This window comes from Cyprinodon variegatus, unplaced genomic scaffold (assembly GCF_000732505.1).
Source record: "Cyprinodon variegatus isolate N-32 unplaced genomic scaffold, C_variegatus-1.0 Scaffold258, whole genome shotgun sequence".
NCBI classification, from domain to species: Eukaryota; Metazoa; Chordata; class Actinopteri; order Cyprinodontiformes; family Cyprinodontidae; genus Cyprinodon; species Cyprinodon variegatus.
In genome coordinates, this window is record NW_015150711.1 from 705,866 (window position 1) to 728,530 (window position 22,665).

Sequence of the window (22,665 nt, forward strand, 5' to 3'; positions counted from 1 at the left end):
GAAAGCATTGCCATTTCCTTCAGTTCAATGATGAGGCTACAATATACGTTTCTCAATGCATTTCAAGTGAGGATTTTCTCATTTTCAGCCAATAGTGTTTCCTTTTTTTTTTTCATTTTATCTCATGCAGGAAAAACTCCAAAATTGAAACCTGCATCAGGATTGGGTTGTTGAATTATTAACCCAACCCTCATTGCTGTAATTAAAATACAGCCTTCACTGAATATGAACAACTTTTTTTTTTTTTTTTTTGTAGAAAATTGACTTAATTGTTCACAATTAGATTGCTGCTTGATTTTTATTTAACTAGAAATTGTTACCAATGTAAAAGTAATTTTAATACTGTTGCTGAATATTGAGAGAATCGTATATGATTTACAATCAGCTCACATATTTCATCCATTTTTTTTACTTTTCCTTCGTCATTATGTCCCCTCGAAACTTTGTACACTTGAGCACCTTACATATAAAACATATGCAGGAAGTATTGTAGTTTACAGCAAATAAAATAAAGAATATGCCATATATACAATATGGGCTTGCGAAGCCTGCTTACATAGCAATTAAAATGATCAGAACATCCTATGAAATTCTGTGATTGCTGTACAGTACATATTGATAGTGAGATGATATGTATTAGAAAGTTCATATAGAGGGCGATCCCCTTTCTGTTATTTATTAGAAGCATCCTCACTGGGTTCTTGCTTCACTCCACTGACTCAAGATTCATATTCAGTGCTGGGATTTCTCTGCAGCCGCTCAGCAGCGGAAACAGTTTTTACAAAATCCTAAAAAACAGAACATCTTTGCTTCAATTTCATTTAGCGCCCAGATCACTTCAATTTGTTTTGTATTTTTATTTTTTCTTATTGCATGTCCTCTGGCTGTACAAAGCAAGCAATGTTATAAGCTTGACTCAGTTTCCCAGCTAGTAGCTGCTGGATGGTCAAGCTAAGTCAACACTGTGGTCACTTTGATTGGACAGTCGGTCAGGGTTTAAACCTCAGTGGGTTTGTGAGGTCACCACATGCAGTCTGTATGACTGAAGCAGTGCAAACTGACCAGCAGCAGATCTGGTATTTTACAGATTGAGTTTATTCCCAGGTTGAGGCCTCTCAACACCTGAATTAATCAAGAATAATCCATATTTTACAAATTATTATGATTGGTCCAGAACAAATGCACAGGTCTGAAAGTTGTAAATTGGAAAACATAAGCTTATTATTCTCAGTCTGTGATTACTGTCTGATTAGCAGGGTACAGTAAACCTGCTGTGCTCACTTGCGACCATCTGGATGCTGCCGTGCTGAAAATATGGGACAAGCCAGGATTTGCCTTGTATGATGCAGTGTTAATTGCTGACATCTGACATGACTGTGATGCATAGTGAATCAAATCATCCTTCTCATCTTTTTTATTTCTTTTTTAACTGTAACCAATCTACTTAAGAACAGAAAATAATTTAGTTAAAAGTAAGAGCAGAGGAAATTGGATCAAAAATTAACTCTTTGTTTTAGGACATACATCCTCCACATCTCCACCGACATTCAGTAGTTCAGAGTGAGAGATCGTCCCCAGAGGCTGCCCATCTGGAAGAGGCGAAGACCGAAGGGATACAGCAGGAATAACATCTGGATCTATCCAAGCTGAACTGACATGAAATATGATTTATTTCAGTTTGAACACCAGTCTTCCCCTAGACATGGATCTAAAATTGTTTTTGGGAGTTCTCTACATGTATATTAGTTAGTTCTTAGCCACTTATTGCCTTGCAGTGGCCTTTTCATTTATTTATTTTTATTTTTTATTCCTAATGAAGTGGAAATTATGCTTTCAGAGTAAATTAACAGATCAGGGAGCCCTTTATTGAACTTGGTACATGATTTATGAGTGCATTAAAATGTCAACTTCCACAAGCATAAACTTATAATCTAAACAACTGGATGGATGGTTTAGGCATAAACAGCTTTAAATGAAAACTTTATGTTCCACCCTATTTTGTGTGTTTGGTTTTTTTTTTAGTCCTATTTCCAAGAAGAATATCTACTTTAGAAAATGGGTTTTCCTTCTGTAAATTTGAAAAAAAGGGAAAAATGAAAAGTAGTGGATAAAATGCTTCATAGTTTTGTAGTATTATTTGATTGATTCTGTTTACATGAAAAACATTGTAACGAAGTAAAATGATGTCGGATGGCATGAAATACGGTGTTACCATGTTATTATAACCTATCAACTATGGACAGATCTGTCTACCAAACACTGGACAAAATCAACATTTTGAAAAAAATGTACTTTTAGCATGATCTAAAGTAAAGATCTGCAACAAGAATGGATTAGATGTGGTCCACACTGACCAATAACACCTTTATATTCCGTTGAGGCTTAAAATCATTTGTTTTGTTGTGAATGATAATGGGAAGGAAAGTTAACCGTTTCCAGAAAAATGTTCACACTGCAAAAGTAAAATATGTATTAAGCTCACTGCAGGAAACAGAGGAGATAAACCTTGTTGTCACTCGGTACCAAAAACAGATTGGGAAATTCCTTTCTTTTGGCTTGTTCTCTGTTCCAGTGAGTTGTGCTCATTTTCTAAACGTTAGCTCTGTCAAAGTATTGAGGTTTTATCTCTTATAGTTTCTCTCATGTTTGTTGTTATATTTGTGCCTCTGAAATCCTGGAGGCAGCAGTGAAGCGGTTGTATCCACCTGTTCCATTTCTGCTTCATGCTGTTTCTGGGGTTTGCAGCCCATGTCGTCCACACCGAGATCAGTAAACACAGGGTTTGCCTTTCACTCTATCATCTTTACTACAAAAGAAATAACAAACTAAAAAATTAACTATACCAGATCATTTTCAACCTTTTCTTCGATGTTTCGTCGTTGCTGCTTATAAAGCTAAAATACCTTAAAAACAGTTTTACTATTTGTTGAAATCAGTATCAGGAACAAATGGTGTTTTTTATGGCTTACAGCCTGGTATTAGTCATGGGTATGCATAAACCATCATTTAATATTGACTAGAGAAGGAGCCTGCAGTGTTTTCATAGCTCTTTGTTCTTTACTCTTACATAGTAATATTGTGACTATGTGTAATGTTCACTTGTTTGCACTGATCTTTATGTGCCGTTGCTGAAAATAACAGCTTCAAAATTTTAAAGCCAGGCAAGGCAGAGTGAGGAAAAACACCTTTTTTCTCCTCTGCATACATATATTATCACTGAAGGAATTCAGAGCAACTCTTTTAATCAAAGCTGCTGTTAACTGAGGGTTGAATTAGAGTAGGTAAAGCCTGGAGGTGTTAGATGTGGGTTGAGAGGGCAAACCTACTTAAAGGAGATAACAATCAACATCTAATATTAAAGTATTTACTAAAAGAACGGATGTTTTCAAGGAATTTCTTGGCTAATTAAGGTTTGTTTGTGGCATCCAGCTCTCTTGTTATTTATTTTTTTATTCTTTGTATGTTTCAATATGTTGTTTTTGCGTTTTATTCTCTTTTAGGTATGACTACAGAGAGATGCTGTACAATTCCACCTTCTGTCTGGTTCCTCGGGGTCGAAGGCTGGGCTCCTTTCGTTTCTTAGAGGCTTTGCAGGTCAGTGACTCATCCACATCCTGCTGTTCACTATGAGGCAGAGTTTTTCTTTTGCAGAGTAAGCATCTGAAGGTTATTTTCCTTTGTTTCCTTTCCTGAAAATATTGCAGCTTCAAGAAAGGAAAATGATTCAGAAACATGCATAGGCCATCATTAATTACCAGTATTTGCATGTTTGTAAAATGGAATAAAAAAGAAAAAAACAGATAAGCAATAGCTAGTTTTCATGCTACTTTTTATTGGCTATTTAAATGGTGTACAGTTTTAATACAAAGCTAGGAAATAAATTAAATTAATATTTGCACAGTCTAATATTAAGATTTTTACATTTTTTACAGATTTGCACAGTCTAATATTAAGACTTTTACATTTTTTACAGATTTACCTCTTATGAATCAGCACAAACATGTAATGCAAATATTGGTTTAACTAGCCATTCAATGACACACAGCTGTTGGCGTTACACACTATCACTTGAAAAACATTAATGTTTGCAGCTCACCATTGTATTTTTAGTTTTTTTGTGGCCAGAACTATTTTTCAATATTTCTGAATTTGACTGACTATGTTGTAAGCAAATCTTTTTTTTCGGGCGTTACCAACAGGATGCAGCTACTAGTGGGGGAGGGGCAGCACTACTTTGTAGCGGTAACCTACCTATACCCTCTAACGTCAATAAATGGTCAGTGTGATTATAATAATGACCCAAATCAAAACACCCAAATCAAATAAAAGCTAAATTTTTTTGGTGTTTGATTAAGAAAAATTGATGGAGAATATAAATGTTTCAGTGGTTAAACAAAAAAAAAGCAGTTTGTCTAGAGATAAAGCCATGCACCAGTCTGGTTAGTCTGAATAAAATAAGCACTGATTAAAGCTTGGGTTATGCATTTTGGGTTTTCTATGATATGGACCTAGGAGCATTCTTAACTACGTGGACGAATCTGCGCAGAAAATATGGTAAGCAGGCAGCAGCTCCTGTTGGCTAGGGTTCGCAAATATAAACATCTGGAGACATCCTGTGATTTTATAAAGTTGTGAATGGCTTTTTTTCCCACTTCCTCGTGTCGTGTTGCCGGCTTGCTCTTTGTGCTGATCTCAGCTCCCCTCCAGCTGAGACTCCGCTCTGTCGCTGACCACTTCACAGCGTTGGTGCTTTCTTTGTGGGTAGAACCAAAGTAAGCTGCTGTTTTAAAAAATCGATGGTCTCTAGAAGCTCATTCGAATGTTTGGCATAGAGAATAATCCAGCAGAAGTCGTGTGATCGCCTGTGCTTTTGTCGTGAAATGCCGACAGTGAGACCTTGACAGGAAATGCTTTGGGTCTGACGAGGGGTCAGGGAAGCTGATGAAGTACTAAATACTGTTAAACAGTCATTCCAGTACTAATATCTGTTGGGATGGTGACATCATCAGTGGAAAGTAAAAAGTTATTTTATCTTAAAAACCAAATCGGCACAAAAAACAGTTTACCTGCACCAATCAGGTAACTCTGAAAAGGTAGATAACTTCGGAGCCTAATGGAGGTTTCGGTTCACCTCTGGAAAAAAAAAAGTAGATTTATTTTTGGTTTGATTGTTTTTTACAAATGATTCTTTTTAACGACTCAAACCTGCACTAATCAGTCTATTTGCTGAGTTTTTCCACGTTGGTCGGGTGTGAGCTTCACGCAGCTAAAGCTCCTGTTATTTGATGACGCAGTCTAGGATGTGAACACTCTATCTCAGATCCAGAGCGGTCAACTCCCCACAGCGCTCACGGAAATCACCGCAGACATCATGCTTGGTCTGAACTCATCCTAACACTGTTATTTTTATTATTATGCCTCCAGTATTGCTCCCTTCTCTGCTTATCACTCTGTGTCCTCGATGCTCACCCTGTAATCAAGTCTCTCCTCCTGGTTCTTCACCACCTACTAAGATCTTCTTTCTCCCTCCTTTTATTCATGTGTCTTAAACTTGTGGGAAGTGCAATATGCCCCGGTAAATATAACGATAAGAAATATATAATGAAAATGGAAGCGCTGCTGATTTTTTTATGCCTCTTTTATAAGGACAGCATTCCCAGACCATCAATATCTCATCGCTCTCCACCACAGCAGTGCTTGCATTCCTCCAAATATTAAAGCATCCCGGTAAACCTCCAAAGAATTGAACAATATTACATGGTTTTCTCCAATGACCGTGAAAGGCTTCTTTTCCCCTGCAGCTCTACGCTTCTACTCCTGTTCTGGCTAGTATAACTGATGTTTTCATTTTTTATTTCTATTCTATAAAATTTACTAAACTGTAAAACATGCAGATATTTTCTGGATAAAAAGCTCCATGAAACAATGGATGGTCGGTTTAAATTCAATGTGGAATTAAAATGTAAAAAATAATGTTAAATAATTTTGGTGTCCCTATACAGCTTCTTTATTTCAGATATAATAGCAGCACGGATCATTACCTGAGGAAGGAGACTTAACATGATTTTGACCTTTCACAATTAAATCTCCCTCTAAATCATGGTTATTTTTTCACTTAAATATCTATCAGCACTGAGAAAAATGTTCTTCTCCTTTCAGCTTTTCCATCATGACCCAAGTGAAACTCCTGTTAGTCATTGTTCTTAGAGATTGGAAGGCTCTCTTTATTTCACACCATGAGCGCAGTGAGAGCTAATGTAGAAATCCACATAATAAGCAGTTTCACTTGACTGAGTTTTATATTATTTGCCATTCTCTGCACTTTCACAGTGAGAGAAGATCAGGGTTTCTCTGTTATCAACTAGAAATGAAAAGCAAGCAATCAAAGTACTTCTTAGCTAAATTTAGCTTCAGTTGACGCCTAATTCCTCTCAAACTATATTCAGATTTCTCTATCAAATGTAAACTATGGCTTTAAAAGAAAATCACTGACTGGTTTAGGATGTTTCCAGTCATCAAAATTGGTGATTATTTTTATGCTGCAATAAGCAAACCTTCCAAGTAATAAATTATATATGGATGAATGGATGCTGTTTATTTAATTTAATACTAGCCAATTAAACATTTAAGGAAGCTCAGCTGGTTGCATTAATTCGGACTTGAAGCAATCCATCCTCGATGCTAAGATGTGGGATAAGTGCAGAGGAACCGATCCAGATCTACTGTACCGCAACAAGCTGGGTTATGAGAGGACAGGAAGGAGGCACAGAAGCATTAGATGATGAGTAGACAGAATGAATGGCTGCAGTAACTCTGCTAGTGGCTTCATCTTGGAGAGAAACTGTAAATAAGGATGAACCAATGGGTCAGATCACAGCAAATCTGATTAAAAACATGCAAATGAAGGCAATCTACACTGCTTTAACTTTTCGGTGTATTTGTCTGAAGCCTAAGCTGTGGTCTGCCTTTTGTCCCTTCAGGTGACTGTTCTGTTCCCGAAGAAATCTGACCAATGAGTCTGATAGTCCAGGAAAAAAACAATAACAAAAAACATGGTCAAAATACGAACTCACTTTAATTAATGATGGAAATGATGGGAAATGGCTATCATCACAATGTTTTTCTGGGCATAACTGCTACAACCACATCATAAATGAAATTGATTATTATTAGAAACAACGGTTTATTTAACAGTGTGACAAAAAAATAAAGATTATATATTAGAAATGATTTAGTCGGTTTTAGACAAACCTGACTTATAATGTTTCATCCAGATTGTTCTTAACTATGAATCTAGCTCAAATCTGATGTGAAATAATTCTATTCGTGGTAAATATGTCTGAAAAGATATTTATCTAATATAATTCATATATACATACAATTAAAATGTCAAGGTTTATTTCAAAGAAGCAGGATGCTGAAAATCATGTAATATTTCCATAAAATACCTAAGTTGGTGATCTTTAGATAACCCTGACCTTTGACCTCAGAGGAAAGCAGACAGCTGAATGGAACAGAATAATTAGTTTCTCAGGGAGTAAGAAAGGAGACAAGTTGAGATGCTGGACTGGATTAAGCAGTAAAAGAGAAATGGAGGATATCCTCTGTGTTGTATAACACACCTACAGACTATGGACCACAGGTACATGTGTTTCTATGGATTGGTTCTGTTGTAGTTAAGCCCTGCAGACATTAATACAGTTCAAAATGTATTCCTATGGTGGATATAATGATGTTTTCAACTGGTTAGACAGGAGAGGGGAGAATATGTGCAGAGATGATTTGCAACATGCGGTAGATCAGCTGCCTTTAATCTGTGTTCTCTTGTATGTGCATACATCTAAAAGGGTCCCAAACTCAGATATCTGAATGGCTGCTCTGTGTATGAAATATTTTGATGAAGGATGGGATTGGACAACAGGATTTTGCAGCGCATTGCTCTGTGAGAGCAGATAAGCAGGTAAAGCTTGGCTGCCTTTGAGCAGATTGCTACCTTTTACTAATGATACTATGCAGATTAGAGAAACGGAGGCAATCCAATGCAGGGAGGTTTGTGCCGCGACGGATGTTTGTACGTTCAATGACCAAAGCAGATTATAGAGCTCGTCACTGCTGGCAAGAAGCTGCCTTAACTGTCCCATCCACACCCACACACACACACAAATGAATCAGTTGTTAGAAACACGGATGCAAACAGAGACACAGGCTGCAATATTATGAAACGACTTTTTTTTAGCTCAGATCTTCTACTGAACAAGTTCTCAAAATCAGTGTTCAGTTGTTGCAAATGTATGATTGAAGCTGGATGCACGGTAAAATGCTGCTGAGAAATTTCCTGTTGAAAATGAGACATTCTGTCTATGATAGATGCTGAAGCTGTGTTTGCTCTACTACATGCATCCTCTATGATGGATCTTATTAATGGTTAATACTGTTGTTGCAGGCAGCCTGTGTGCCAGTGATGCTCAGCAACGGCTGGGAGCTTCCCTTCTCCGAAATCATCGACTGGAACACAGCAGCTGTCATTGGGGATGAGAGGCTGCTGTTACAGGTAGAAACATGAGGAAATACTAAAGTTTAAACATATTCTTAGGTTTGGTTGCTTTGTCTCAGTTCTTTTAGGATTTTTAGAAATACTCTGCTTTAATTAGTTATCTTATTGCACTATAATTATCTAGTTTGAATGCTTCTTTCTATGCTTCTGTGAATAGATATCATTACTTGTATAAGGAAGAGAGAAAAGAATCACTCTTAAACAGGACTTCCTTCGCTGACTTTGACTTAGATGCTAAGATCCGATGATCAAAGCTCTAACTTTTCAGTTGGGCACAAATGGCATAAACTGTTCCTAATTGGTGTCCTTCATTACACTCATTTCAGCAGCCTAAACAAACAATGAATGGAAACCTTATTGGATAAAATAGTGCCCATGTCTAGTAATAATTGGGCCTTCCTTTTATCTGTTTAAGTCCAGCCTTACTTTTTTTTTTTTTTGTTAATGTAGCTTCTTGAACAAAGTACAGACATTTCACTTAGAGATTTCATTTTTGCAGCAGGCCGGTAAAGTGACCACTATTTTTACATCCTGGTTTTTAAATGTAAACTGCATTTTTTTCAATGTTACTTTTTAATTAATTAATTGTTTTACACATTGTAAAGCTTTCCTTTGTTGTTATTTTTTTAATGCCATCAGCAGGCTGGTTGACTTAGCTAATTGTTTTCTTGTTTTTCTCGTTAGCTAATTGTTTAATCGTTTTCTGCGTTGTTCTGTTCTGATCCAGATCCCTTCAACAGTTCGGTCCATCCACCAGGATAAAATTCTGTCTTTGAGGCAGCAGACGCAGCTACTGTGGGAGGCTTACTTCAACTCTGTAGAGAAGATAGTACTGACCACACTGGAGGTACATGCATACAACACCATGTCATCTGTTTGTTTCTCTGAAAAGGAGTACATTTGCATTATGTGCAAAATTTAAAATTTTTATTAGAATTTAATAATTGGGGAAAATACTTTTTTGTTATTAAGGGAAAATGAAGTAAAAAGCTTTTATTCTTTGTTTCTACACCGCACTGAGATCTATGCCTACATACCAACCTTTCTTTACTGACATACAGCTGTGAACTGTGTTGCTTCAGATGTAAATATGAAAAAAGGCCTCCATTAGATGGAGGAAAGGTATCATTGTATCAGAGTCCTGTCAATATTTCCACTCTGTGTCGTGTTCTGGGTTGGCTATCAGTCATGTCAGTAGTTTGTTTCTGTCAGGCTCCATTTATCTGCTTTCTTCCTGGTGAGAACCGGACTATCATGCCGCTGCAGGGCTCGAATTACAAACAGCTGAAGAGGAAAGCAGGGAAGAATAAAAACTGATAAGGGTGCGAGACGGTAGCCGAGGGAACGTCACTCTATACTGAGCTGTGGTGTCAGAATAGTTCATTGTCACTAAACTCCACAGACATTATCCCTGTTAGACCTTCATATGTTGGAGCAGCAGACCTTGAACTTTGAAGTGGCTGTTAAATTACCTGAAAGACAGCAGGAATAAATCAGCTGTTACATCTAAGCCCAAACTAGTTCTGGGTTAGACCATCAGCCTCCATCTTTAAATAGTTTTACTCTCCAAGAATTTGGAATCAAAGGCAGTGATGTGCAGAGGCAGATTTTTCTGTAATAGCGGCATGAAGTTGCAGGACTAAGTAGCTTATCTGTGATCTGTTTACACTCCCTGTATCTCATCTTTTCTCTGCCAGCCATGTTTTGGCTTCAAGACTTTCCTTTTTTTTTTTTCTTTTTTTTTTTTTCTTTGGGCCTACCATTATGTGATTCCAAATATTTTACTATAAACATGACAGAAGTATAACCACAAATCAGAAAACCCATACTGCTGCTTCCATAAAGTCACTGAAAGCTCTACATTTTTTATGAGGGTATCCTGTTACTTTGTTCTTGGAAACATTTTTATCAACAAGGATTAGAGTTTATGCTTTAAATAAAATTATTCTTAGCATCTTTATTAATGGTTAATTTGAAGTAGTTGCGCCAGAAGAAGCTAATTAAACCTCAGAGCGTTTGTTTTCTAAAATATCTTTAATCAACTCTACATAGCTTTTCATTTTTAGTCATTCAATTTGATGCACCAGAGAAAACCAGCTAGATGATTAGTAAATCACAATTAAAAGATAAAAAATATTACTTCAAGATGTATTAAATTAATAAATGTATTTGACAGGGACAGTGCAATCCAGTCTAATAACAAACAGCGTTTGTTAATGATGAGATGCACAAAGGGTTTATGGCTAATGCTAATTTTCCACTCCTGTTTCAGGATAAAAATTTCTTCAGATTGAAATAAAAACCCACAGATTTAAGTCTCTCACACCCAAACAGATACACAACTTTAGTAAAATACCCCATGTAGTAATTATTTAATCATTCACACATTGATTGAGGAACATACACACTAAAACGTCCCTCTCTCACTCACACACAGTGCTTTTTACAAAGGGGTTCAGCATTGGTTACTTTACTTTGAGGATAAGGACTTTATTTCCTTTGGCAAAAACATTCCACAACTTTGGACCGTAGAACCTAAAATCTCTCTTAATATAATTTAAAAAATTTAGATGCTAAGAAAATGTTAATCAAAGCAACTGTATTCTATTTGTTGTTGTTTTTTTTTGTTTTTTTTTTTTACTAAACATCTTGTTAGATGAAAATCAGCAGTAGTTATTAAATCGATGTGTTTTTAAATCTTCCTCTCCACTATGTCTGCAGATAATCCAGGACCGGGTGCTGGAGCACACCTCCAGAAGTAGCCTCATGTGGAATAGCCTTCCTGGGGGCCTCTTCACTCTGCCTCAGTACTCCACACATCTGGGAGACTTCCCCTTCTTCTACGCTAAGCTGGGTCAGTCAGTTTTTCTGCATCTAGTATCTGTAGTTCTGCTTATAACCAATAAACTCGGTGTTGGCACATTTTCACTTTTGACACAAACCTCAGAACACATGGAGGGCCAATCAGCAGAAACTGGCTGAAATATGAATCTAGTTGGAAATCAGTGGCCACAACCCAAAGAAAGCATAGAGCTGTTCTAGAAATATAGGTTTTCCAGGGTAGATTTTAAATAATAGATGCTCATTTTAGTAACCTCAAATCTTCACAACTTGAGGCACTTCTAAAGCATTTGGTGCAATTAGAGCATGTTCATATCTGAGTGCTTCCATGTAAAGTTGATTGTGACTCGGGTTATTTTCATACTTCAATGGTCCCTCGCTCCTTTGAACCGATTCTTCTTTGAGCTTTATGTTCTGTTGACGTCTTAGCGGCAGCAACCAGAGACTTGGCCTAGATACACCTTGAAGCAATTTTGTTCATTCTCGCACCAAGTATTAATAAGAGACTGAACTGATTAAACAAAATGAAATCAACAAAAATATATTTCAGTGTCGTGACTCAAATAGATTTTTCCTTATTTGCTTGCATAGCTTACTGTAGTTACAACTCTGTTGGTATGTTTAAAGATAAGCACATTAAAAGCTGCTAAGCCCCTTTAATAGTCTTACTTTAACCATGTGAGTTTGTGTTAACATGGACGGGAACTCCGTCTCTGTTGTAAGGCAGAACACATGGTAACAAACGGTGTCGTGTTCCCCGTCCCCGCAGGTATCAAGCCGTACCCGAAGTTTACAGCAATCATCCATGTGGTCACCCCGCTGGTCTCTCTGTCCCAGCCAGTGATGAAGCTGCTTGTGGCTGTGGCTAAATCCCAGTACTGTGCTCAGGTAAGGTCAGCTCTGGCTTTCTGATTTAAAGATCTCATTAAAAAAGGATCTTGTTGATGAAAGAGAGTCAAGAGAAGTCTGCTATTATATTAGGAAGCGTCTCTCTGCTATGTTTGTAAAAAACAAGTGTGAATTAGCTGTGGTTAAACTCTAAAACCTCACTTAGAACAGCAATGTATCAGGATATGCTGACAAATATATTTTCTCTAATTTATCCTCCAGGGGGAGGTTTACTAATTTCCCAGTCTTTAACTGATTTCTGCTATTTCTCCAGCGTCAGGAATTCAGGTTACTTTGCTTCAGCTCTAGGTTGGTGAGGCTTCAGAACATTTCCAGCTTCCCTTTGTTCTGGATGGTTTGACAGTTCTTAAAATAGAAATGTAGGTTCAGGTAGAAGTTAGTTCTGCCTTATTGGCAACAGGGTTGAAGTAATGGTTTGGATTGAAACATCTATGTTAAGTAACATGCAAATTAAGGTGGTTTACGCTGCTCTTCCTTTTCAGGGCATTTGCATGATGACTAAGCTGTGATCCGTGTTTTTTTCCCCCATTCAGGTGATCGTTCTTTGGAACTGTGACAAGCCTCTTCCTGCCAAGCACCGCTGGCCCACAATCTCAGTCCCTTTTATTGTCATAGAGGGAGAAAGCATGGTAAAACATCTAATAATCCTCTTCCTCTGTGTCCATCGCTGCAGCGTTTTAGCAGTTTCTCTAGGAAATGTTTTTTTCCTGGTCTGTTTAAGCATGTTTGACGTAATCCATCTCTGGGGTAGCTTTAGTCAGGTACATGTGTAAATCCACAAATAATGATCACACACTTTTTCTGTAGAGCACATGTAAACTGTTAGAATTTAATAGGAAGTATTGATTAGGTAATTATTTGACAACTGAAGCCTGCATGCTTCCAGCCATCAAAACTGGGCTTAATGAAGGTTGTAGGAGCAGATTATGAATTTCTGTATTCCAAATGGTTTGGGTCACATGATCTGTCAGCTGTCTATATAGGTATGATCCGGTGTTGATGAGGACAGGTGTGTTTCACCCAAAAGGGGGAAACAGTTTTTGACCACAAAGCAAATTCTAACGTGACGCAATGCTACCTCTATTGAAGTGAAAGCTATGTGGATCCCTGAAACTATGTATGCAGTGTTATTGTCAACAAGTTAAAGATATGATAATTATTGCAGAGTCATGGAAATAAATGGATTACCTGCACTAACATCAAGGATGGCTCTCATTTCAATTTAGCGGCTAAGTAATCGGCGTGTCAACTTTACCCCGGTGTACCACCTCAGGGGCTTAAAGCTTTGGCTTAGCCTCTACAAAGGTCTTAAAAAGACCATAAAGTTCCTCTTTTAGATATTGTTAATTAAATGATGATATTTTCATTTCATGATGTCTGAAAAACTACCAAATGAAAACACTGGAAAAGAGTCAATTGTTTAACTGGTAATGAATTTTAGAACAGATAAACTGCTATATTTTTTGATTGCTGCAATGCAAAAATCAAGGTTTTGTTGTTGATAACTGATGAAAAACTGAGACAATTGTTATTGTTACTGTATTTATTTTGCTTCGTCTTTTTTTTAACACGCATTTCTGACTTTAAATCTAAATTTGTCAGCTGTCTGAGGACCTTTGGACTGAGCTGTAGATAAACAGATAATGATTTAGTTTAAATCAACATATTACATTAAATCAGCTTATTTGATGAAGACCCTGCTGACTGGTGGAATGGTCAAACATCTCCTTTATAGGCAGCAGCCTTGCACAGCGTTATAGAAGTAATATTTGAATAACAAGGTTGTGCCAAATGTCAAAAGCAGGAAGAAGCCATATTTATACAACTACTTTGTATTTTATTTTCCCTCAGTGAACAGCATTACTCAGCTCTTGTAAAACTGTTTCCCTGCAACTGAAACCAGAATTTATTTGAAGCTTCTTTGCATATCTTTTAATAGGGGTGCGAATAAATCAGTCTGCAGCTGAAAGAAAATAATGAAACGGTTTACCAACTCTGCAGCCTTCACATGCTTCCCTTTTTTGTTTGTTTTCTAACTCTGACCAGGTTATAAGCAGCCGCTTCCTTCCCTACGATACCATCCCCACTGATGCTGTGCTCAGTCTGGATGAAGACACGGTGCTTTCCACCACAGAGGTTAGTCTCCCAGTAGATGTTGAGAAATCTATGGATTCCTTCATAGCTGTAGTCTTACACCGTACATAAATGTGATCTGGACACAGGTGGACTTCGCCTTCACGGTGTGGCAGAGCTTCCCTGACCGCATCGTCGGCTACCCGGCCCGCAGCCACTTCTGGGACGGCAGCAAGGAGCGCTGGGGCTACACCTCCAAATGGACCAATGACTACTCCATGGTGCTGACCGGAGCCGCCATCTATCACAAGTACGGCCTGCTTTGTTTTCCTTTTCCACCGACGCTGGTTGGACTGTCCCTGCCTCATAAACGCTCCATTGTTCTCTGTGTCACACCTCTCCCACAGATATTACCACTACTTGTACACCACCTACCTTCCAGCCAGTCTGCGGACAATGGTGGACCAGATGTCCAACTGCGAAGACATTCTTATGAATTTCCTTGTTTCAGCAGTGACTAAGCTACCACCCATTAAGGTCACACAAAAGAAACAATACAAGGAAACCATGATGGGCCAGGTGAGGCACACGATTTAGCTGGCATTGGTGTTTATATGAAGCAGGCAGGAGAAATGAGGCGGATTTATTTGGATCTACCCATTCAGGGATTACTAATAGTGCTGTCTGCTGTAGAGGCGTACAGCTATCTGGCACATTAGACTAAATGCCAAATGGTGTTTGGGTTCAGCAGAATAAGGACAGTGGGGTTATTTGTAAATTGCAAGTGAAATCTGTTTGCCGCTAACATGGCCTGGTTGATGCTTTGCTGTAAAAGGTCACAGTAATGGACAATACATTATTCATTTAGTTGTTTTCTTCCTCTCTACTCTGCCGAACTCGCTTGTTTACTCCGTCTCTTTTCTTCTCCCCTCCGATCTGCTCTCTCTCTCTCATCCCAGAGCTCCAGAGCGTCCCGCTGGGCCGACCCGGACCATTTCGCTCAGCGTCAGACCTGCATGAACAAGTTTGCCAACTGGTTTGGCACCATGCCTCTGGTCCACTCGCAGATGAGGTTGGACCCGGTCCTGTTCAAAGACCAGGTGTCGATACTGAGGAAGAAGTACAGGGAAATCGAGAGGCTATAGCCGTGCTGAGCCCCCTGTGCTCTGTGGACACGACGGCTGTGGAGCGAGTCGGGGGCTGACCGTACGGCACAGCAGATGATGTCATGTATGGATCCGTGGGTGAGAGGTGAAGACACTGGAGCAAACATGAAGGACCTATTTTTCTGTCTCCTCGGGTTCTCCTCTCCACTCCTGCTGTCTTGTGGACCGATGCTGGACAGCAGTGCTCTCTGTGGATCCATCCTGACTGCACCTGAACAGTTAAATCTGCTCACGCCATCAGAAATGATTGCTTTGCTGCAAAAATGTCCCAACGTCAACAAAACCCACTGGACGGGACACTTCTCTGTCTGTACACTATGCACAGATCTGTGAACATTTTTGCTGACAGGATATTAATAACTACGAAGATAACACTATTTTGGATTGTGTTTAACTATTTTTTTATACTGTGTACAAATGGCCAGCATGACTCTGTGTCTCTCTATTGTCTTAAAGAAGGAGGGATAAAGAAAATCCCCTCGGAGCCCCAGAGCTGGGTGGTGATTGTTGATCTGACAGTGCCTCAGCATTTATCAAAAGGTGTTTGGTTCTGAGATTCTGACAAATAGAAGACTGGGGGCAGATTCTGCCCCTCGATAGCGCTGCTTTTTTTGTCTTTTATCATTATCTGTTTTTTTTCCCATGTAACTGATAATATGCTGCATTTCCCAGTTCAGCACAGAGAGATAAGAATGTTTCAATGCAGTCGAACAAACACAATTGTCTGTGTGCCATTCTGAACAACTCCTCCCCTAAAGCCAACATGCTCAGATAAACATGTTGATTGATGCCCCTCGGCGATGCAGTAAGGTTGTTTCATTTCTGTTCTCTTCATTCCTAATGACTCAAATTAAATAACGGAACTGGTTAGAAACAAGTTAGCCTGAGTAATACGTAAGCCTTCATGTGTTTTGCTTTGAAAGGAGGCTGAGCTTTCTAACCAGACAAAATTGGGGCTTCTTGAATCAAATCCACTGTGAAATCTATTGAACTTTTTCTTTTTTTTCTCGTTAGTTTTTGGTTAGGGTTAGCGACAGATCTTAGTTTTTCGTCATTGTCTGAATGCAGTAAACCCAGTTTCCATTTGCCAAGTGACAGATCTGGCTGTTGCTAAAGGAACAAGCACCTAACATGGGGAATCAGCTTCTGCAGGCTGTTCACCAGCTTCAGGTGAATAAAAGAGGCCTCTCTTTTTAGTTTTGATAAGATGAATGAAGAGCTTCTGTAGTTTTTAAGGAACATGGCTGTTCAGCTACATTTGGGTCGCACTACCAAGCCTGCTTGTTGGACCTAAAGCTATCCACAGAGGCTTCTGCCAAACGTTGGGGGGAGATGGAGTTGTTTTTATGCTGCTGGTTTATTAGGCTAACTCAATTATAATCAGTTCACTTAATGGTCTTGTTCTGTATCTTTTTCTTTAAAATTTCATATCATTATCAGAGATCTAACTGCTGAGGTTTAATCAGGAGCTGTCGACGTGAAGCAGGAACTGGGATCTACCAGCAGCTCCTCCAACTCCTCCTGTCCGATGAAGGAGATGGTTGCTTTAGTGAGCTCATTCGCTGACCCCCTTTATGTGCCATTTGTTTCCATCTTCCCATCTGCAGTAGGGAATGTCATACCTTCCCTTCTTCGTTATGTTTTTCTTGCTGGAATTTGAGCGAAAACGAAGGAAAAGATTTTTTTTTTTTTATGTTTGCTCCACAGAGGAGAGTGCTTTGTCACTGCCCTCTGAGAAAGTCATCAGCTGAGTAAACGGGACAACGGAATCAGATCTGTTTTAAAAATGAATATGTGCAATATTTTCTTTTCCTGTGTGTTGATGTTTCAGAGGATGATGGTTATAGATCAATGTGCCTTCAGGGGAAAAAAAAAAGTACACTTCAGATTTTTATTTTTCATCAGAACATGGTCCTATTATCATTCTTTGGTTGCTTTCTGTTAGCCAATGGTTCTTTTAATGATTCAACACTATCATCTTGATTTACAGTCAAACATTTTTAAATGCTGTCTCTGGTTTCCCTTTTTTTCTGGAAGGTTTGTTGTGGTCTCGTTTCACCCATCTCCACTTACTGCCTTGTGTCAGGTTGTGAAGTTCCACCCCCTCCTTTGTGTTTGCCACAGCTGTAGTACTTTTACGGATTTGTCTCAGACATCTGACAGGATTGTCTCTAAAATGAATCTGCCTGCTTCTATCACTCTCTTCAGCACCGCCACACCTTTGTTTTGTTCAGATGGAAAGATGGTGAAAGAAATCATGGTTTTGTTTATTAATTTTATAAAACAAATTGAAACAATCGTAAAATAAAAATATTTGGTATAAACTAACCTGTTCTGCAATTCTAATTTCTTTTTCTTTTTTTACAGTGGATTGGGGACTAAGTGTCTGTTATTTACCAGGCCTTACCAAATTAAAGTGCAGCCTCATATATTAAGATTTATGATAGAATGACAGAAAGTAGAGCATTGTTCTGCTGTAGGAGAATGGTTTAGGAGCATTTTTTTGAAGGGATAGTTAAGTTTTTTTTTAGATGTGTGGAAAACATATTAGATAAGATAAATGTATTAAAAAATATATATATTTATACTAGATATGCACCAGTTTTTTTCTGATCCAATTCAAAACCCATACCTGGGCTCAGCTTATCGGCCGATATCGATCCGATTCAACTGTTAAATGAATGAACCATATATCTTGCCTTGTGAGTGAAGGCTTTAGCCTTGCCAATATTGTTTAAAAAGGTAACAATATGGACATAAATGAACTTTATAACCTTTATTAGCAAATAAACAACCGAAATAACAGTTCCGTGTAAAGTGCACAGGATTTGATCTCTGAAATCCGATCCAGGTATCTTATCACTGCATCTCTTATACATATTTGTCCAATTTTACATATCATTTGGCTGCAGAAACCACGCAAGTAAAAAATCAACTTAAGACCTCAGAGATTTCCTTCGATCTGATGAGTAGACACGCCATGCGGAGTAAACACTGCTATCATCATCATCCTTGACTGGCAGGCTGGGCAAGGAAAACATTAGAGAAGCAGCCAAGAAGCTAATAGTAACTTAGGAGGAGCCACAGGGTTTCAGAACTGGGGTTGATAGATTGACTAGGTTAACTTTTAGTCGACCTAAAAATCAATCCTGCTTGGATAAGAAAGCTCTAAGAAGTCCAGCTTGCTGTTCAGAACTCGGCACATATGGGAACGAAAGCTGTGGTCGTGTGAGCTTTTTGACAAACACGGAAAACTGCATTTTGTGGAAAGTTGACACTAATGGCCATTGACACATCTCTCACATAATGAAAGGTGGCAGCATTGTTCTGTTAGGATGCTTCCCTCTGCAGGGAAAGATAAATTAGTTAATGGGGAGATTATTGGAGCTAAATACATGACAATCCTGGGGAGGGAAATCATTTTAAGCTTGAAACAGGTGATTGTTCCAACAGGATGAGGACCCTAAATATACTGCCAAAGGTTTCAGTCCAAATGTGTTTAAAAACCTGTGTAAGATAAAAAAAAACATTTCTGTTCACTGACACGCCCTCCTGGTGACGGCGCTTTAAACATCTTCTGTAGAACGCTGAACAGATATTTTAATCCTTGGAAATCCAAGGCTGTTAGAAAAAAAAACAGTAAAAAATATGGATTTGAATACAGAGGCAGGTTTTGATTGAACATTTTTTATGCATTACTACTTTTTGTTGAATAAAATGCAGTGACAGAATGTGGATAGGTTTTAAAGACAAATAGTTTTGCAAAAAGCTTAAGCTGCTGCAGAATCAACATATTGCATATGGCTAGATACTGCCTGTTCCCTTTCTAAGCTGCAGGCAACCTTTTTTTCAGTTATTCCAAAAATGATATTCTTATATATATGCACAGCACCCACTGAGCAAGATGCAAGCTAAGTAATACTTTTAGCCTCCTTTTTGTATGAACTTCAGCCTATGCAGGGGATCTGCCGTCTTTACATAATTCTCTGTCAGGTTGATTGGTTTCGACACGCTGCATGAATAACAGCATCTACATAGGATGATCCCGTGGTGCAAACTCAGCTGGAGGAAACACTACAGGAGGAATTGCTGCAGCTAGAAGACACACACAGGAAGCCACCTAACTGGGAAAAAAATCTTTCCTAATAAATTTGTAAGAATTTCCAAGCGGGATCGACTAGTTTCATGTTGAAAGTAGACAGAATCTGGTCCATTTCCCAGAAAAAGTCGTTTTAGATGGAAGGTTAATGGAAATGTAATTCTTTGATAAACCAATCTGCCACAAGTCAGATATTGCAGAGTTTCATTGGACCCTAAGGGCTTATCTCTTTACAGTCTGTCCTGATTAAATAGTATGCAAATGAGCTAATCCCATTGATGAGATGTGTATCTGCTGTGGAGATGGATCAGCGCATGCACACTGTCAGGACTCTCCCCTGCTGTCAGATTAAACTCTCTGACTCAGGGGGGGTTTAAACTTGAGAACAGCCTCTCTCCCTTTCTGTCATCGTCTTTATCAGATATCATCACAGCATATAAAGTGAATTTTTTTTTAAGATAAACTTCAGCTTTGGGGGAGAACTTTGTTGTGCTTTAGCAACTCCACGCCGCATTGATCTGTATCAAAAAGCTGTTTTCTTATTCCGTTGGAAATTTTTTCAGCATGGCGTCTCTCTTTTTTGAATTAAACCTCACTTAAAACACTGCAGCAACAGACAGAATGCATGATCAGTTAGTCTAAAACCACATATTGAGACACAGAGAGGTTTCTCACATTCTAACACTCATCAGAAAGAAACCTCCCTTGATACTTTCTCTCCACATCTTACAATGTTCCAGCCACATTCCTGAATGCATATTATCAAGATTTGGATGAGACAGACCAACGCTAAATGAAGTAGAAGAAAAAAGGATGCATCGAGTACCTGTGTGCGATTTAATCTCTGCGTGCATGCAGCTGTTCTGTGAAGGCCTCAGAAGATTGTCAGAGAACATTAGTGAACATGGTGTTTTTCTTCATACAGATGTGGAGATTATTACATATGTCTGCTTTGATATGTAGAGATAATCAGGCCTTCTGACTAACTGAGGCATGCCAAAGATTAGTCGCCTAAAGCAGGAATGCATCTGCAATGCACCGGCTGCTTCCTCTAAGGCTGTGTAATATTATCCTTTACATGATAACTGCAACTTGCTTTCAAGATAAAATCCCCCCGTTTAACAGATGGGAGAAAGAAAATGCTGCCAGCAACTAGATCTTGGCTAAACACAGGAGTCTATTAAAATAAATTGAAAAGCATACTGAGTAGTACATTAGACTTCTTAACCTAAGGAATGTGATTTAATACTTAGCTGTATGAGGTCTTTTTTTTGGCAGCAGACAGTAATTCAGCCTTTATCAATATTGCATTATTCTCATAGGTAGTCATGATAAAATGTGTATGAAGAGTATTAAAGATGCATAAATAAGGATTTGATGCAGACACTGATGCATCTATTTATGCCTACTTTAAGTGTTATCTCACTAGGACATTTTTTTATGGTTCCACAAAAAATCCAATTGGTCCCTTTTAACACACACTCCATGATAGAACATGACTGCGAACATCTGGGGCTGCAGGGATGTTCACTGGAAATGACTTATTGTCTAAATCTGTCATATACTGATGTGTAGGAACCAAATTTACCATATTGCTACCTCATTATCTATCTTGCACAGTGACAACGAGCTCCGTGGCTCGTAAATTATAAACAAGCTCAACTGGCAGCAGTTGCACTGCAACAGATGCCCATGAGACAAATCCGCTTTTCTGTGTACCCATTTCGCAATTTGTTTGTAGATGAGTCACTCTGTCTGTCAGGCATATTTCTCATCTCTGTCTCTAATATAGAGCTGGGAAATTGCTTTTTGAGGCTTTTTGTTGCATGCATGTGGTCACTTCACATTGATACTGTCTTAGAAAAAATACAGAATTTCTCTGTTAATTGCTACCAATTGTCATATATGGGGTTTTTATTAGCTTTTTGTTAAGGCTTCTTTGAATTTAATAACATTAAAATGGAAACATAAGTGAGATACTTTATTTAAAAGGAAGCTTAAAGGACCTTTGTCATTCAATTACTCATGTTTTGCCATTTGACATATCATGACCAAACTCTAAATTATGAAACTCAAAGCTGGAACTAGGAAATTCAGCAGGGCTATGTCATATTTTAGTAGCTAAATAAGTTCATAAAAATGTCCATACATACATGAATTAAAGAATACAAACAGATGTTAAACATTTTTTTTCATAATATAGTACATGCAAACCATTTCCAAAAAGAAAAATAATACTAGAATCTTTTTTTGTAATATAATTCAAAGGCCTGCAATAAATTGGTGGCCTGTCCAGGGTGTACCCCGCCTATCGCCCATTGACAGCCGGAGATAGGCACAAGCCCAACCGCGACCCCGCTTGTTATAAGCATGTTGGAAAATGGATGGAAGGATAATTCAAAGGCGTATTTGATTATTTAGATGTTTCTAATTTAGGTATATCAGCTTCATGTTATACATCACACCATGACTTTATGATAATAAGGCCTTTACCGCCACAGTTAATAAACAAGAAAAAACGTCTTTAAACTGGATGATTGGTCTCCAGTTTATCAATCATTTGTCATGGTCTGTTTGATCCGACATGATCACATTTTAAATAGTTAAGAAAATGGACTTTAGCGCAGGGATCTAAAAATAACCTAAATCTAAGTGATTATTATAAAGGTTAGCAGTAACTAGTTACATTTACAAGGTTACATTTACTTTAGTAGTATTTTGACAAAAACGATTGTTAGGAATAGTTGTCCTGTATGATTTTTTACCTTACAGAAAACATTAAACTAAACATTTTATTATTTTCCTGTACACAAGCTTTTTTATGTTCCTGCTACCTGCAGATCCTTCTATGACAAAGGCTTCAATATAATATATTGTATAAGGTGTATATGTTGCCAATGCAAGTAGCTCACCTGGACTACTTTACATTGAAAAAAAAAAAATTATTCTGAGAATTGTTTCTTCTGCCTGAGTTATTCATTTTCTTATTTTTTCCACTTGTGTATTAATTGTTCTATTGTGGT

General features: G+C 38.1%; 1 protein-coding gene across 1 annotated transcript in view; it reads left to right on the forward strand.

Moving 5' to 3' along the window:
- Positions 1 to 16,281, forward strand: part of ext1 (exostosin glycosyltransferase 1) — a 34,296-nt gene extending 18,015 nt beyond the window's left edge. The window contains exons 2-11 of the mRNA XM_015382525.1: positions 3,501 to 3,594; positions 8,444 to 8,551; positions 9,282 to 9,401; positions 11,276 to 11,408; positions 12,165 to 12,283; positions 12,838 to 12,933; positions 14,351 to 14,440; positions 14,527 to 14,687; positions 14,785 to 14,956; positions 15,337 to 16,281. Of these exons, the coding sequence (XP_015238011.1) occupies positions 3,501 to 3,594; positions 8,444 to 8,551; positions 9,282 to 9,401; positions 11,276 to 11,408; positions 12,165 to 12,283; positions 12,838 to 12,933; positions 14,351 to 14,440; positions 14,527 to 14,687; positions 14,785 to 14,956; positions 15,337 to 15,522 (1,279 nt within the window). The 3' untranslated portion in view covers positions 15,523 to 16,281. The remainder of the gene's footprint in view (positions 1 to 3,500; positions 3,595 to 8,443; positions 8,552 to 9,281; positions 9,402 to 11,275; positions 11,409 to 12,164; positions 12,284 to 12,837; positions 12,934 to 14,350; positions 14,441 to 14,526; positions 14,688 to 14,784; positions 14,957 to 15,336) is intronic.
- The last annotated feature ends 6,384 nt before the right edge of the window (positions 16,282 to 22,665 follow it).